This window comes from Engystomops pustulosus, chromosome 11 (genome assembly GCF_040894005.1).
Source record: "Engystomops pustulosus chromosome 11, aEngPut4.maternal, whole genome shotgun sequence".
Classification (NCBI taxonomy): domain Eukaryota; kingdom Metazoa; phylum Chordata; class Amphibia; order Anura; family Leptodactylidae; genus Engystomops; species Engystomops pustulosus.
Genome location: NC_092421.1, coordinates 25116178 through 25132322, shown reverse-complemented (window position 1 = coordinate 25132322; position 16145 = coordinate 25116178). Strand labels below are relative to the sequence as shown.

The window sequence follows — 16145 nt, the reverse complement described above, 5'->3', positions numbered from 1 at the left end:
GAGGTGCAGTCCATCTTGGGATACCAAGACAGATTTCAGACTGAATACCTGTTTAGGAAGAATGGGGAGCAGATAAAGCCTGACTATTAGAGAAGGAAGCATGTCTCAGATGAGGTCTTATATTATCCTATGATTTATATGAAGTTTGATCTACTTTTAGAAGATTCAAGTGAATAATAATCTGCCTTTCATGTTGAAAAAAAATTATCTAAATAATATCTTACATCCACATTGAGCACAATTGTAGTTCACCAGTTAAATGTCACTTTATTTCCCAACCTGTTCCTATTACACAGAAAGTGAGAAAAACGAAGAATAAATAAAGTTTTTCATTGATGTTCTGGTTCTGAAATAAAAAGCTGCGGTATAAAATGTGTGTTGTAAAAATGTCACCCCCCCCCCCTTCCTGGAACATCAAGTGCTATACTGTCAAACTGCGTAGGGAGGATGAACCCAATGTAACCCACCATTTCCAAGGCTTAGATGACATAAGAAAAAAAATTTTAAGACAAGGATTAAAATCCAGAGAATGGTTTTGTCTGAAAATTTTATTTCAGGTTTTTCTGAACACTCCAAAGCCACAATGCTTCAGATGTTACACAAGTGTCCAGACAGGATTAACAAAAAATTAAATGTTCTAAATTACAAATCTTTCCCGCGCAAGATCTCCAGAGAGAAAACAGAGAAAAAAAACAAACCTGACATACACAATTCATGAAGGAAAACCAATGTCTCATGCAATGGCAGGCAAGATGTGAAAAGCCACCTGACGCCACAGATTATTGTACATCGAATCATCTTTAGAAAAGAAAAAAGAAAAAAAATAGGAAAAAAAAAAAAAAGTAATAAACCTGTACATCCAAATACAACTGGGATCTAAACCTAAGTTACATTATTTAATGTTATATACATGTATTTTACCCCCGTTCATATTTTGAGTAAAGCCTTCATTGAAACCCCAACAAAATAATAAAAAGAAGAAAATTATGGGGGAAAAAATAATTTCAAGACATGGAACAATCCCAAAAAAATCAACATTGGAAGCAAAGGGGTTACTACAGTGGAGTTAAAAATGTCTTATGCAGACCACAAAATGGCCATAAAAACAATATTCTGTCCTTTAAATGATTTTTTACAGGGCGGAGAACGTTTGCTTTCAAGTCCTTCTTGTATGGATTCTTAAAATGCTGTTTCATTGCGTTCTTTCAGAGATAAATACGTGGGGCGATTGGTCCGAGTGCATGAGAAGCCTAGAGTACATGCAGATTCCTTTATTTTTCGGGGTGCAGATTTCATTGGACACACAAAAAAAAAAAATATTATATATATATATATATATATATTTTTTTTTTTTTTTTTTTTAAGGACACCCACAGGCAAAATATCAACACACATTTGTAAAGTGGCAACAGAAAGGAAAGAAAAGGAAGTTTCCTGGAACAGCGATATTAGAGAGTCTAGAAGGTACCAAGAAGACTACTAATCAACTAGCCGGAGCAGCCAAGATTCCCTCTCATTTATTGAATGGAACAAATGCATTAAATAAACCGTGAGTCCTCTTCACTGAAGAGAGCTAGTCTATTCATCTTTTATGAGCTAGTCGATTTTTTTTTTGTTTTTTTTGGGAAGATTAGCCGTGTACTGTAGTAATTGCTTACTGCATATCATCCAAGCATTTGCTGTGACTTGTTGGAAAGAGCAGTCTGTAAGAAAACTAGGATCAATGAAATAGATGCCATTTTAAGCCATCCACAGAACGGAGACCAACACAGTACCCAGTGTTAAAACCCAATCTCTTCTGGCACTAATGTGCATGTTTCAACCCCCAGCCCCAGGAAAAAAAAGTAGTAACTGATCCACAGTTCTTATTTCCGCTGGATTCGGCAGTCAGTCAATTTTCACGTTAGTGTAGATTTTCCGAACAAAGGCACTTGTTCCCATGTAACCAATCGCTCCTAGAAGAGAAAAAACTAAAGATATCAGAAGGTGTCAAAATAATCTATCAGTTCATTCTGCCTGCTGACAACCGACTGACCCCTGTCCAAACCTCATTTACTACCAAGCAACACTGTATAATTGGTTAGTGCTGTCCCCGAGTCCAGATGTAACAGCAGCATCATTCACCCGACATTCAAAGACATTCTCCCGGAGTTGGATACAGTGATACAATTTTTCAATATACTTTTATCAATTCCGCTAGATCTCTGCTTGCCGTCATACTACAGGAAAATTCACCGTTTACTTCCTGTGGATATAATCACTTCCTGGTCATGTGATAACATGCTCATTTCCATAAAACATCTCCGATTACTCTATGTGACCAACGAGCTGTGCACCTGTGTGACATCACATGACCATGGACCGGTTTTGCCCACAGAACGTATCAGTGAAACTAACTTCCTGTTGAATGACAGCAAGCAGAGATTAGAGAATCCTGAGGAAATTATACAGAAAGTATATTATTGAATTATTTACTGAAAGTGGACCACCTTTAAAAACATTCAATTCAGGCTATATGGATGCAGTAACGTCTTATGATCAACTCTTTATTCTGACAGCCATAGATTTTAAGGTTATAGCGGATCAGCCAGCCATTTCAGTGGGATGTCGGCACACACCGCAAAAATGGCACAGCTCCTAGGCCTTTTACAAGACGTAACTAGAAGCAAATGTACAGGAACGCATCACTAAAATAGATGAACATTTTTTTTCTTTGAAATAACTGTACATGTCTTGATATTGTCTAAATATTGTTAATGTTTAATGCAATGATGCTGCATCACAAACCCCCCCCCCCTTATTGGGATGAATAAGTCTGATTTAAGGCCATTTACACATAGTCTAGTACAAGCAGCTATCAATGTCATTTTAAACAAAAAAAAACCAAAATGCTGCTCAGAGAATTATACATAACTTCCATACACATTAGTGATGGTGAACCTTTCAGAGACCCAGTGCCCAAACTGCAACCAAAGCTCACTTATTTTCTGCAAAGTGCCAACACAGCAATTTAAGCAGTAACTTATTGCTTCCAATCGTATTAGCGTCCTGAGGACACAAATACAGTAGAAAGGAGGAGAAACTGAGACTGTTGCTTCCCTCCTGGGTTCCCTGAATCGGAGGAATTCTGAGGTTCAGTCCAATGTTAATCCAGTTCTGTCCACGCTTCCTTGCTCCTCCTGCAGTTCCAACAGCACAGGGTGTGTCACTTTAAAACTGCATTGAGCACAGCATGCCCCGGGCCATCTGGGACTGCAGGAGGAGGCCATGTCTAGCAAAATCTGTGCCTGGGTTGACAACCTGGGTGCCCACGGAGAACTCCCAAGTGCCACCTTTGGCACCCAAGCCATAGGTTTGATGTATAAAGTAATTTTCCTTTTACAGATTAATTATTTATTTTATATAGCGCACACAGAGCATGCATTGATGCACAGAGCTTGTGTCCCCCCAATGGGGCTCACAATCTAATCAACGTACTAGTATGTTTTGTAGTGTGGGAGCAAACCCACACAAACACGGAGAGAACATACAACCTCTTTGCAGATGTTGACCCAGAGAATTGAACCCAGGTCCCCAGCACTGCAAGGCTGTAATGCAAACCACCAAGCCACCGGGCTGCCTTATGTTTTCTCCCTGTGTTTGCGTGGGTTTCCTCCCACGTTCCAAAATATACCGGTAGGTTGATTAGGTAGTGAACCCCATTGGGGATGTAACTGTCCAGGTAAAGATCACAGATCACATTGCTTTTATTGAAGAACATAAAACACTTACCGCACATAATTCCCAAGGCTGTGCTAAATACTGCCATATATCCAAAGTAAAATGATGTTTGAAACAAACCATACATTCTAGTGGAAAAAAAAAAGAAAATTAGTTGGGGGGGGAAATCCATATCAAAAGAAGGGGTTTTGGTAATTTCCAGTTATTACTGTATCCTTAGTGTATAATCAATAAGAGAATTTTTACAATATTTTCAGCAAGTCATTAGTAGTTCCTATTAGCACCATAATCCAGGTGGCAGTCATGAAGATGAAAGTTGTAATGGTTTTCGTACTACTGCTTACTTCAGTGCTACAACAGACACAGCAGTGTTAACCTCTGATTACACTAGTAGACACTGCCACGCTGTTCAATAAAAACGCCGGACCGCGCTCAAAGCGGTCTGGCATTTTCATGAAGCGGTGGTCCGAGGCGCTGCTTGTCCCCCGGACCACCCCTCCAACTCCATAGGCTGGTGGTGACTGCCAAGCATGACGCGACAGTCACCCCCCCCCCCCCCCAATGAATACGCCAGACCGTGCTGTAAGCGGTTTACTTTAGTAAGCAGCTCCTAGTGCCGTTTTTACAAGTGATATGTACTCTTTAACTTCTAGTGGCAATTTAGGAAGCAAATGTAGCATGTTCAAATTGTTGCAAATATTTTGAATGGATGCATTCCATGTTATATTTGAAGACTGTCCTGATGGTTGTATAAACCCTACATGAACAGAAGAGCTGAGCACATCAGTGCCTCCCCCCTCTATTATAAAGCTGCAGGACACAAAGTACCCTAGATGTGGGTTTTTAAACTGCTCTGTTCAGAACCTGTCAAACTGCAATGGAACTGCAAGAAGCATATTATAGAGCAAGTGAAGCTGAATGGACTGATGGCCATAATCTTTTCAGTATTAGGCCAGTCCTAGCACTATGCAAACATCTGTTTTCTGTAGTCCTTGTTTCATCCAAATTTTGTCAGATTTTCATGGCTCTGAGCTACTTCCTTGAACGACGTGAGTGAAGCAGTAGGATGGGATCGGGTGCCGTCCGTTTTCATGCACCCATTGACTTCAATGAGGGAGTTCGGAGCCGACTAGTACATGCCACATTGATCTTGGATAGGATTGGATCAACAGAATGTAAAAAAACACTTGATGTGTGAATAGGACAATAAACTATAGACGGATGGACAGCACTTGTACTCCTACGTCCATAATGAGCCTCTGAGAATAAAATAGATTACACTGGATTTATTTAAAAACATACTGTATACCCATCTGCTCAGCTGCTGTTGCTCTATAAGATGCTGACCACACAGAATATGAATATGAATGGCTCAATGTAGTATAAAGGGAATAAAACTGCACAAAACACACATACACTTACTTTGTTTTGAAAAAGTAATAATAAAAGGAGTACATGTAAACATAAATTGCAGTGGAGGCAGCAGAAAGGAAACTTGTCCATTGCCTGTGGGGAGAAATTAAACTGTTAATCCACATTTTTATGCAATTCCGTTACCTAAAGAATTTTAATACATATTAAATAGAGAACATGCCTGTATTTTTTTAACACCCATAAAAGACTGCTCAACAATGATGTACATGAATTATTAACACTACTCAGCGATTATAAATTATATTTAGTTGTCAAGTTTAGTAGTGTGCACCCGCTAACCATCATGTCACGTAACATGTCCTTGTTCCAGTGATAACTTACCACCTATAGTCTTCAGCGTTTAGTAGGAAGTATGTACATACAATAGTTACACAGACTGTCACAATGCAGAGGATGACTAGTACCAACATCATGAAACCATACACATAGTAGATTTTATATGCCCAGAAGGAGGTAAAGATGAAATACCTGCAGGAAAAGAGAAAAACAAATTGAACTAGGATCTGGAAAAAACACATTCAAAGAACACAAAATCAACATTTTCAGATTTTATCAAGAAAAAAAACCCAAAGTGGATTTATCAACATCAGGAGTCACGGCCAATTCATTATCAATGTCCACATTTTTTTTACTTCTGATATGTAATATTCCCAGAATCATCCTGAAGGCAAGTATAAAGGAGATGCAGAAAATGGGAGATGCAGAAAATTGCAATTCCATAGTCTAAAAATCTACATAATAAGAAAAACTAAGTATACTACACAAAAACTTGAGAAAGAAATGTTGTCAGGCTGCATTCACATGCATGACGTGCGTCATGGCCATGGACACATTGATATATTTTTTTTTTTATAATTGGGTTTATTCTGGTTTCTTAAATGGAGGGGTTTACGTGCCACAAATTAAGACGAAATAAGATTTAACCAAAATTTCTTTCCTAGCAACAGTTTAGAAGCTGGTTCTATATTCTGTGCTGCAGGGGATCTCAGTTATGTGACACACAAGACCATTGTATCCAGTTACTTATATATTAGTTTACGCAAAGAAAACTTACATCTCAATAAAAATGGATCCAAATGGTAGTATTCCCCCTAGGCAGACAATGACAGCCGGCTCCATGAACCTGTAAAGGCCATACATTTGTTAGTTTCATACATCATTATAAAGAGCCATACACACAAAAATATTGACTGCGCAATAAAGTTAAATTTTACCATTTCTTTTCTGGAATAGGTCGAGGCACTGCATTGACACGACAAGGGAAGTTGGGCTGTCCTGCCAAATTCCGACCAAGAATTGTGCCGACCAAGTTCAATGGAAGAATCACAAAGAAACAAATGCAGCACACAGCAACCTAAGACAGCAGAATAAGAAGAGTCATTTCATACATTTCAATGGTCCATCCTGGCAGGAAAGAAGTTGCTATCAGATATCTGGCAGAAGCTTTATCCCCCAATCCCCATTGAAAGTGCAGTAATGTTTGGCTAAACCAGGCATGCACATATATGGAGAAGAGGTTTGTGGCTGCCTTGGGCACCTTTAAGAAATAGCAATATGGGGTTAAAGCCTAGATATTGTGCCAGGTTATCTTTTGTACACTCACCCCTACCTAGTGCTGCCAGCAGTTTTTCAGGTTAAGAACTGCTGACATCACCCCTTTAATAATGCACAAAGCAGCACAGGGAGCCGTGAGAGTGGCAGTAAACTTAAAGGCTGCAGTTCACACACAGCACTTATGGACTATTAAATGTAGATCACAAGTCAGGGCAAGCTTCACTTGCAAGCAGAGTGCCTGGACACAATTACTTTGGACACGGTCCAGACGTGGAAGATGCAGGGCTTAAGTTATGCTATTGCTTGGGAGAGAAAAATCCTTGGGTGACCCCAATTAACATGCAAAATGAAGAATAGCGTTGTAGGTCAAATGTGAACTTGTGTACTTAAATGAGAGGGATTAAAGAGAGTCACAAAACCAAACAGCAATCTTTAATGCAGGGCAATGCCATGCTGGGAGCATTCCTGACCTGTGAATCAGATTACTGTGCTAGCACGGCAAGGCTTATATTCAGCACTTATCACAAGTCAGCCTGAGAAGCTTTGCTGCAATAAATAGCAATCTTTGCTTCTATTAACAAGAAAATTAAACTCAAAGTAGAATCTAGAAACGTTTTATTACTTTCTAAACTTAGTTTTAACAACCCCTAAATTATACTCAAAGGCAGCCATATATCATAGTGTTAACAAAACATTTAGTTATACACATGTTATAATCGCATATATTCAGAAATCACTAATATCCAGGTCATGTGGATTGGAGGTGGCAGTGTGTGTATAATGGAAATAGCGCCACCTCCTGGCTAATATATACACAGATGAACCTCAGGGGGGGCCATCTAGTGGTAAGTAAACAGAAAACAGATGACCACCACAGAGATTGTATATACTGGGGTAACATTTTAATCCGTCAAATGTTAATTAATCGTTTGTCGTGTAACCTGTGCATTTTTTTTTCTAAATAAATAGTTACACCATTATATGTAGGTTTCTATATTTCTAGTAAAACATCAACCTGTTAAGGAATACACATTCACTCACTTCTGCAACACTAAGTGATCACATCTCATTTTCTTACTTACATAAATCTCACTGCAGACTATGCAAAGCCACCACTTACCATTGTTCCGAATGGGATTGCTCGGGAAGCATGATAATAGATGGCAATGAAGTTGATGAAGAATGCAGTCCCACAAACCATTGCTGGTATCAGGAAGGCTCCGATGAACATTTGCTTTATCCACCTCCGTCCTAACAAAGAATGAACAATCCGTCTTATTGTTACTTTAAAGAAAGCTGCCATTCATTCACGCAAAATGAAAGCTACAGGTGATGGTGACAATGAAACCTGATAGCAATAAATACACAATGATGTACATTGTCTTATTTTGCTCAACCTTTTCTTCCGCACTTTTGCGACTTTTTGTTCCATTCTCTTACCAAAGTTCTCCATTGTGTTCCCCAAGTTATCACCCATTCCACATGCGGTCACTGCAACTTTTTAAAAGTTACATATTGTGGCACAACACCGTCCCTGCTTTTGCCATGGATAGCAAATAGCTTAGAGAAGCTTTTTTGAAACTTTTGTTCAAAAAGTCGCAGCCTCAGTAAATACAGTGGTATTAAAAGGAAGAAGTCCTAAGAAATCTGAACAGCAAAACAGAAGGGGGAAAAAAAGGCGAGTGCACTAAGCCTTAAAATTCATGCGCCCCACTGAGACAATTGCCCATTTTATCACAACTCCTGCAAAATAATTAGTGATTCGTGTAATTTGCAATCTAGAGTAGTAGGGTTATTGGTAATACTCCTTCTATTCTAGGGTAGTGAAGGGGACAGTAAAGGTTCAAAACTCCAATTAGTCAGATTCCTGAAATGGTATAAAGAAGTAACACGGTCTTTGTTTCATGTAGCAAGCAATTACATCCACATGGGACTGCGGCTCACACTGAAGTAATAACTGCATTCAGAAGATTTGAGAACTTTAGCATTGTTAATGACGTTCCCATTGCCTTGGCATGACAGTGCTCTGGGAAAACTCAACAACCTAATATAATTTCAGTGTAGATCTTAAAGCGGTATTTTGGTTTTGGCTCTTAAACCTGCTTTTCCCGATAGTTTTCTTAAGAGAGTAATGAGTTTATATTAATTAGTGCATTACTGAGAGTGCCAGGGTCAAATAATCAAAGTTAAATGTGATACATTGGGGGGGGGTCACTTCCCCACGAAACAGCAATGAAGAAGGGACTCAAATATGTGCATTAAATATCTGTCCAATGCTTGGAGTTCCAACGGCAGCAGTTTTGTCAGTCCAGGAAATCCTTCCGGTGCAATCAAATCTCCATAGATTAAATACACAATTTAACGTCATGGTGGTGAACGTTATGTTTTAGAAGAGAAATGGATCTATATGTTGCCATGTATAAATGGATAGAACCATTGTAATTTCACTTACACTTAGAGATGGTGCTATTCTACAAATGATATACAGCATAAATGTGCCTCAAAAAAGCTCCATGAAGAATCACATCTAAATAATTACCTCCTTGTCTAGCATAGAGACTTCCTCCAAAGTACCCATTGACTGGCGATGTTGCAGCGTAGACAAATATAGCTGTGCTCAACATTGAACCCCTCCTAAAGATGCAAGACAAGAAACCGGGTTAACACAACACAAATGAGTAATATAAACATTAGATTCATTTTAACCCCTTTCTGACCAGGCCTTAAAAGGCTTTTATGACAGGAGAAGTTCCCAAATTTTCATACTTATTGGTTTAAGGGCCATCACTTTATTTTTTTGTGCAATTCTGCTGCGTTTTTTCTGTGACACAAAAAAGTTAAGGGACCTTTGTTCATTTAAGTTTTTTTTGGGAGGTTTACAGTTACAAAAACCATGAGAAAAATATATATATTTTTTAATATATATAGTAGATTTTTTAAGTTTCAAATTAACTCAAAACGACCATTATAAATTCACTAGTTTGTGACTGTCGTTTAGTCTAGGGAAAATGTGGTGACTAGGACATTAGGATGTTTTTTATAGTGTAGAAAGGGGATTTGTTTTATTGAGGGATACTCATGTTTATTTTTAAATACTATTAATATTTGAGGTGTTTGTGTGTGTGTTTAAACTTAATATATCCCTCATGCTGTCATAAAAGACCCCTGGGGTCTTTTTCTACATTTTTATTTTTTAAAGATGTTTTAGCTTCTATAATAAGCATACTATAAGCATCTATAAAGAGCCCCAGTTACAGTGGGAAGGGAGCCCCTGTTTGGGCAGATTTTTGATCAGAGCTGGCCTGGCTCTGATAAAAAACTTAGCAGCTCTGCAGATCCGGCGATCACATGACTGCTGGGTCTGTAGAACCGGTGGCAGCACCCGCTCTGCTCCTCCTAAATGCATTGCGCTGCTTCAGGGCTATGCAGTGAGGAGTGATGAAGGATCAAGAGGTAATAAACCACTTCTACCAGCTCCCTAGGACAGGGGTCGGCATTTAATTTAATGGGCCACACAAGAACTTGGAATAATTTTAGAGGGCCAGACAATACATTTTACTCAGTTAAAATAAAAAACCTGTAAATAAAACATTAAAATGATTCAATGAGGGAATAACTGCATCATTATTTAATGATAGGGGAGCACAGATTAGTCTATGAGCTCAGGCATAGATAGAGTGCCAGATGTGGCCTGCGGGCTGTACAATGCCAAAGTCTGCCTTAGGGTCTCTGGCCGTCTGACAGCGGGAGACCTAGCCCTGCTTCTGCAATTAGCATGGGGGCACAATAAAACTACACCAAAGTCAAAAGACATCACTGCACCCACGTCTGCTGACGCCTAAATTTGCAATTATGTGTCCCTCTGCTTCCATCTTTTCAAAATGAAAAAACTTATTCCAGCGAAAAATTTCAAGGAACAACAGAATCCCAATAGAAGTTGTGAAAACAAACGATAACGAAAGCCATAAAAAGCCAACAGACATCGATGCACATTTTTATGGACCTGTTAGTATTCTGTTATTATAGTTTTAGCGGCCTTAGTTAATAGTGCAAGTTGAAATGTAAGTGGAGGGGGTCTGCGCCCACACCCATAGCATATCATCTGCTGATCTGCAACTTGGAACTTCCATGTGGTAAATCTGCAGTGTAATAGAGAAGGAGTATAGTGTATGGGATTTATGAATATCCTATAAACATACAGTGGAAGTGGCTTTCTGCTGTGAACTTATGATGCACAACATTTAATGTTTAATCAGAGTACAGAAATCACCTTCAAAACAACAAAAAAGTTGAGTCCTGCCCCACTGCAAAGTCCCTGCATAAGTCAGAAACCAAACTATTCCAGCTGGTTTCTGATACTTAGGGAATGGATACTTGGGGAATTTACCACTGTTGTAAATTCCAAAGTCATTCCGCCATGTCCGCTGTGATTTTGAAAAGCTTGCAAACTTTTTTCCATATAAGATTTTCAAACTTAGTGCAAAATTTTCATAAGTTATCCAGATAAGATAATACTCACTCTGTATACAGATCCTCAACCATGGCTACAATGATCACAATAAGAGACACAGCAAAAATCTGACATCCTGATCCGATGAGTGATGAAAACATCAGAGGGTGGCTTGATGGTCTGAAAACATCTCCATGAACCTGCTTCCATCCATATTCGTCTCCAAGATCCCTATCCTGTATTTGATAGAAGCAGAGAGAAAATTTATAACAGCAAAATCAATTCTACCTGGATGTAAATCTTTAGGTCTTGTACACTTAATGCCACCTCTGTAATGTAATGAATTGTAATACAGCAAAATCCTCATCCTATAAGCCATTTGTTTTAATATGGTTCTTCCAGTATATTAACCTGCTTTTCTTATAAATACTATGAGATGGTCTCACATTTATCTTGAAGACAGTGTTTCCATTATCTGTGCCTTGCTGCCAAGCACAATGGAAAGATGATACACATCATTCTCCTTTTAGTCTATATTGGAGCAAGCGTCACCCCCTCTGCATTCTGCCTGCTTGCAAGACAAAGGTCATGGAACCCCATATTTTCAAGATAGAAGGTCCCCATTTATAGTTCATAAATACCCTAAGAGGGAACACAACCAACCAATGAGCAAAAGGAGTTTAACTCCACACAATAGTGAAGCCAATATGTAAAACTACGGATGTGTGAGATATTCATACCATGTCATCCATTTCTTCTTCCTTGCTGTATCGGGCATAATCTTTCCTCAAAGTTCTCATAAGAATCATGGATACCAATCCCACCAAGAAAATAACCATCATAAAGGAATTGAAGATGGAAAACCAGTGTATCTAGGGGAAAAAAAAAAATTTGAAAGTTTATAAACTTTCAAGAAGACCAGAAACAAAAAAAAGTGTCCATGTAGGATACACCTACCCTGTGCTGGAAAAATGAGGGATCAAGGTATTTGTCAAATCGATCTTCAAAATGGACATCAGATTTCTTCCACTTAACCTGAAAGAGACATGAAATATCAGTTTAGTTTTAGCACAAGCAGGTATCAATCTCAAACTGCAGCAACCATTCAATGTATCACACAGTGTTTGGTAGACTGTGAATGTGTATGCCTTCTGACTCTCCCCTGACAGAGGAGGATATCCCCAAGATAAATCAATCACCGTTTACAATATCCTAAACAGAGGATTACTCTACTGTTCCAATTATAAGGAAATCTACTTCCAATCTTTATCATACAAAGCTACAGACGGTGTTAGGTTCATTTACACAACTCTCCAGGTCAGTAGCCTTTGTGTATGATGGTGCTAGCAGGACTGTGCAAAAATGCCGGAATAGCCAGACACTGAGCACTTGGGCTTTCTCCTCACACTGCTGTTTTCTTGGATACCTGCATTCACACTGCTCCCCAGTCCCTCTGCTCAGCGAGGAGATCTCACATTAGAGTGTTCAATTCAAGCTATTTATACTCAAAAACCACTTGCAGAACCCGTTTAAAACGCTCCTGGAGGTAAGGCCCAGTGCACACCTGCATCTGTGCTTTGTTATTTAACCGACAATTTGCCATCTATCATTATGTATCCAATATTAATGGTAGTAAAATAAAAAATTTAAAAAAACCTACGTGAGCTGCTGTGCTCTCTTTACAGCCATTAACAGAATGTGTAACAACCTGAAACACGGGTGTGAACTTAGCCTCATGTGTGTTTAAAACAGCCACAAACAGGGTTAAAGGACACCTGTCATCAGGTCTGTGTCACTTGTCCTGTCACTACTACCTGTTGGGGCAGCTCACAAGGATCCCATCCCAGCCTTTATCTAGTTATTTCATACATTAATCATTGTAAAATCATCTATTTTTTATCATGCAAATGAGGCTGGTCACATGGTCAGAGGCAGTGATGTCACCCCTGTTACCCCTCCCCTCTCCTCCCCCTGCTCATGTCTGTGTGTAATGTATAGTAAAGCATGGCTAGTGTGTGTGCTGCATCTGCTGACATGCTGCATCCTCCTAATATACATGTGAGAGACACAGACATCAGCTACACAAGTACCTGACATGTTCTGCTGTGACATGGCTGCCTGGAGCTGCTGTATCTCTCCTATACACACACACAGGCTGCAGGGGGCGTGGCCACCAGCACCAGGAAGCACATCATTATACAGCCTCACATCATTATACAGGCTGTCAGTCATGCACTGGGGGTGTGGCTGTGCCTCCCACTCATGAATAAGGTGGTCAGCTTGAATATGCTAATGCTTCATTGGACATTTCACCGGTCATTTGCATACAGCTTTAGGACCTCATTGCTTAGGTTTACAGGCATGTAGAGGGACAATGAAGGGATAGAGGCAATGCTTTCTAATGGCAGTTTATGAAAATATATTTAGTTTAGGGGGGTTATTTTGCATGACGGGTTCTCTTTAAGTCAACTGCCTGTCTGGGCAGGAGTTTTTGTTGCCTGCAGCCACTTTCCCCACGTGCTCGCCTATAGGTGACACACATGGAACATTAGTTATGTGAGGAAAACACTGAAGAATTTCACCAACTTACTGAGTAGGACATTGGAACTTTGGTATTTGGGACAAGCTTCACTTTGCCTTCACTTGTTAGATTGACATCTACAATTCGGTTTCCATTATATCCAATTTCAAGCTTTTTATATGTCCAGAGATAGTAATCTTCTCCATTCTCATCAGCTTCACCAACAATTCCTGCATTTAACAGCAAAAAAAAAAAAAATATATATATATACACATTACATTTTATTCTAATTTAATAACTAGGGCACAACAATCACCAATATTATGTCTGAAGCTTCCCATATATGCTTCATGTTATAGAGCAGGAGGAGCTGGGCAGATAGAACACTATGTACAATCTCCATACTGCATGTTACAGAACAGGAGTTCATTGCTATCTTTTGCTTTATCTTTTGTTGAAATTAGTTCTCTAGTCATAAGAGTGGCACACCCACGGGTTCTCTCTAAAACAATGCAGCTTTTGAGTTATACTCTAGCCAGTACAACTTGCAAACACGCAGTAGTACTGCCGACGCGCTCTCCACTAAAAAGCAGCTAAGATTCTGGCCTGTCGAAGTCTAAGTGAGGCATGAATGAGATGGGGCCCAGACAGAAAAGTCTAAATACAGGCAGTCCCCGGGTTACGTACAAGATAGGGTCCGGAGGTTTGTTCTTAAGTAGAATTTGTATGCAAGTCGAAACTGTATATTTTATAATTGTAGATCCTGACAAAAAAAATTTTTGGCCCCAGTGACAATTGGAGTTTTAACATTTTTTGCTGTAATGGGACCAAGGATTATCAATAATCTTCATTACAGACACTTTACAGCTGATCATTGCAATCTGGGACTATAGTAATATCCAGAGAGCTTCACCGGAGGTCAGAGGGGTCTGTCTGTAACTATGAGTTGTCTGTAAGTCGGGTGTCCTTAAATAGGGGACTGCCTGTATACAGAACAGCAAAAAGCCATGTATCATTATCAGATTTTGACATGAATAATAGAGAAAGGGTGCCATGAGATCACATACGTTAACCCCTTAACGACCAGGCCCTTTTTAGTTTTTTCACTTCCATTTTTCACTCCCCACCTTCAAAAATCTATAACTTTTATTTTACCACATAAAGAACTGTGTGACGGCTTATTTTCTGCGTAACAAGTTGCACTTCATAGAGATGGTATTTAATATTCCATGCCCTATACTGGGAAGCGGGAAAAAAAATTCCAAATGCAGTGAAAATGGTGAAAAACCGCATTTGCGCCGTTTTCTTGTGGGCTTGGATTGTACGGCTTTCACTGTGCGCCCCAAATGACAAGTCTACTTTATTCTTTGGGTCGGTATGATTATTGGGATAGCCTATTTGTATAGGTTTTATAATGTTTTCATACATTTACAAAAATTAAAACCTCCTGTACAAAAAAATTTTTTTTTTTGTTTTGCCATCTTCTGGCGCCAATAACTTTTTCATACTTCGTTGTACGAAGCTGTGGGTGGTGTCATTTTTTGCAACTTTTGATGGCGTTTTCATCGCTATCATTTTTAGGACTGTACGACCTATTGATCACTTTTTATATTTTTCAAAATGGCAAAAAAAAGTGCCATTTTCAACTTTGAGCGCTATTTTCCGTTACGGGGTTAAACTCAGTGAAAAAACATATTTTGATAGATCGGACATTTTCGGAAGCGGCGATACCTAATGCGTTTATGATTTTTAATGTTTATAAATATTTATATCAGTTCTAGGGAAAGGGAGGGGGGGGGTCATTGGAATTTTTGGTTTTTTTAATTATAATTTTAACCCTAGGTTGTCTGATCGATCCTACATACAGTATGACAGTATATGAGGATTTTGCTCCTCATTCATTACAATGTGCCATTAGCACATTGTAATGAATGGGTTAAAACGTGAGAGCATCAGGTCTTCGGAAGACCCGAGGCTGTCATGGGGAGGGACGATCCGCGCTGCCAACCTTTTGAAGCCGCCGGCAATGCTAGCACCGATGCCGGGTGCTTCCCGTAAGCCTTTACTGCAATAGGCAGCAAAGACTTACTGGCTATGGAGACGGCTCAGCCCGTGAGCCCTCTCCACGCACCAGGACCCAGCCGTCGGGAAGGGGGTTAAAGTATTAAAGACAGAATAACCTTTTGCTTTGTACATAACTGGTATAGCTGCATAAAAACTTAAGCACATAATACTGTAATTTGTTGCTTTAAAAATATAAGTAAAAACATTCAGCCTAGAGTAGAACAAGACCAATGGTCAAATATCTTACCCCATATTGGTAAATCATCTATGTACATCTGATACCAATAATGGTTTTTTATTGCATAAACAAATGCATCCCTCTTTGCTTTGTCCAGTTCAATTTCACAATACGTTGCCTGCATGACATCCTCTGTGAAGAAAAAGAAAATTACCGGAAAGTTA

General features: G+C 39.3%; 1 protein-coding gene across 1 annotated transcript in view; it reads right to left on the bottom strand.

The window, feature by feature from the left end:
• Positions 1 to 530: 530 nt before the first annotated feature.
• Positions 531 to 16145, bottom strand: part of TM9SF3 (transmembrane 9 superfamily member 3) — a 28418-nt gene continuing 12803 nt past the window's right edge. The window contains exons 3-15 of the mRNA XM_072130942.1: positions 15991 to 16113; positions 13749 to 13909; positions 12116 to 12193; positions 11899 to 12030; positions 11228 to 11394; positions 9248 to 9342; positions 7829 to 7959; positions 6369 to 6508; positions 6209 to 6277; positions 5476 to 5622; positions 5143 to 5226; positions 3772 to 3848; positions 531 to 1955 (exon numbers count right to left, since the gene is read on the bottom strand). Of these exons, the coding sequence (XP_071987043.1) occupies positions 1888 to 1955; positions 3772 to 3848; positions 5143 to 5226; positions 5476 to 5622; positions 6209 to 6277; positions 6369 to 6508; positions 7829 to 7959; positions 9248 to 9342; positions 11228 to 11394; positions 11899 to 12030; positions 12116 to 12193; positions 13749 to 13909; positions 15991 to 16113 (1472 nt within the window). The 3' untranslated portion in view covers positions 531 to 1887. The remainder of the gene's footprint in view (positions 1956 to 3771; positions 3849 to 5142; positions 5227 to 5475; positions 5623 to 6208; positions 6278 to 6368; positions 6509 to 7828; positions 7960 to 9247; positions 9343 to 11227; positions 11395 to 11898; positions 12031 to 12115; positions 12194 to 13748; positions 13910 to 15990; positions 16114 to 16145) is intronic.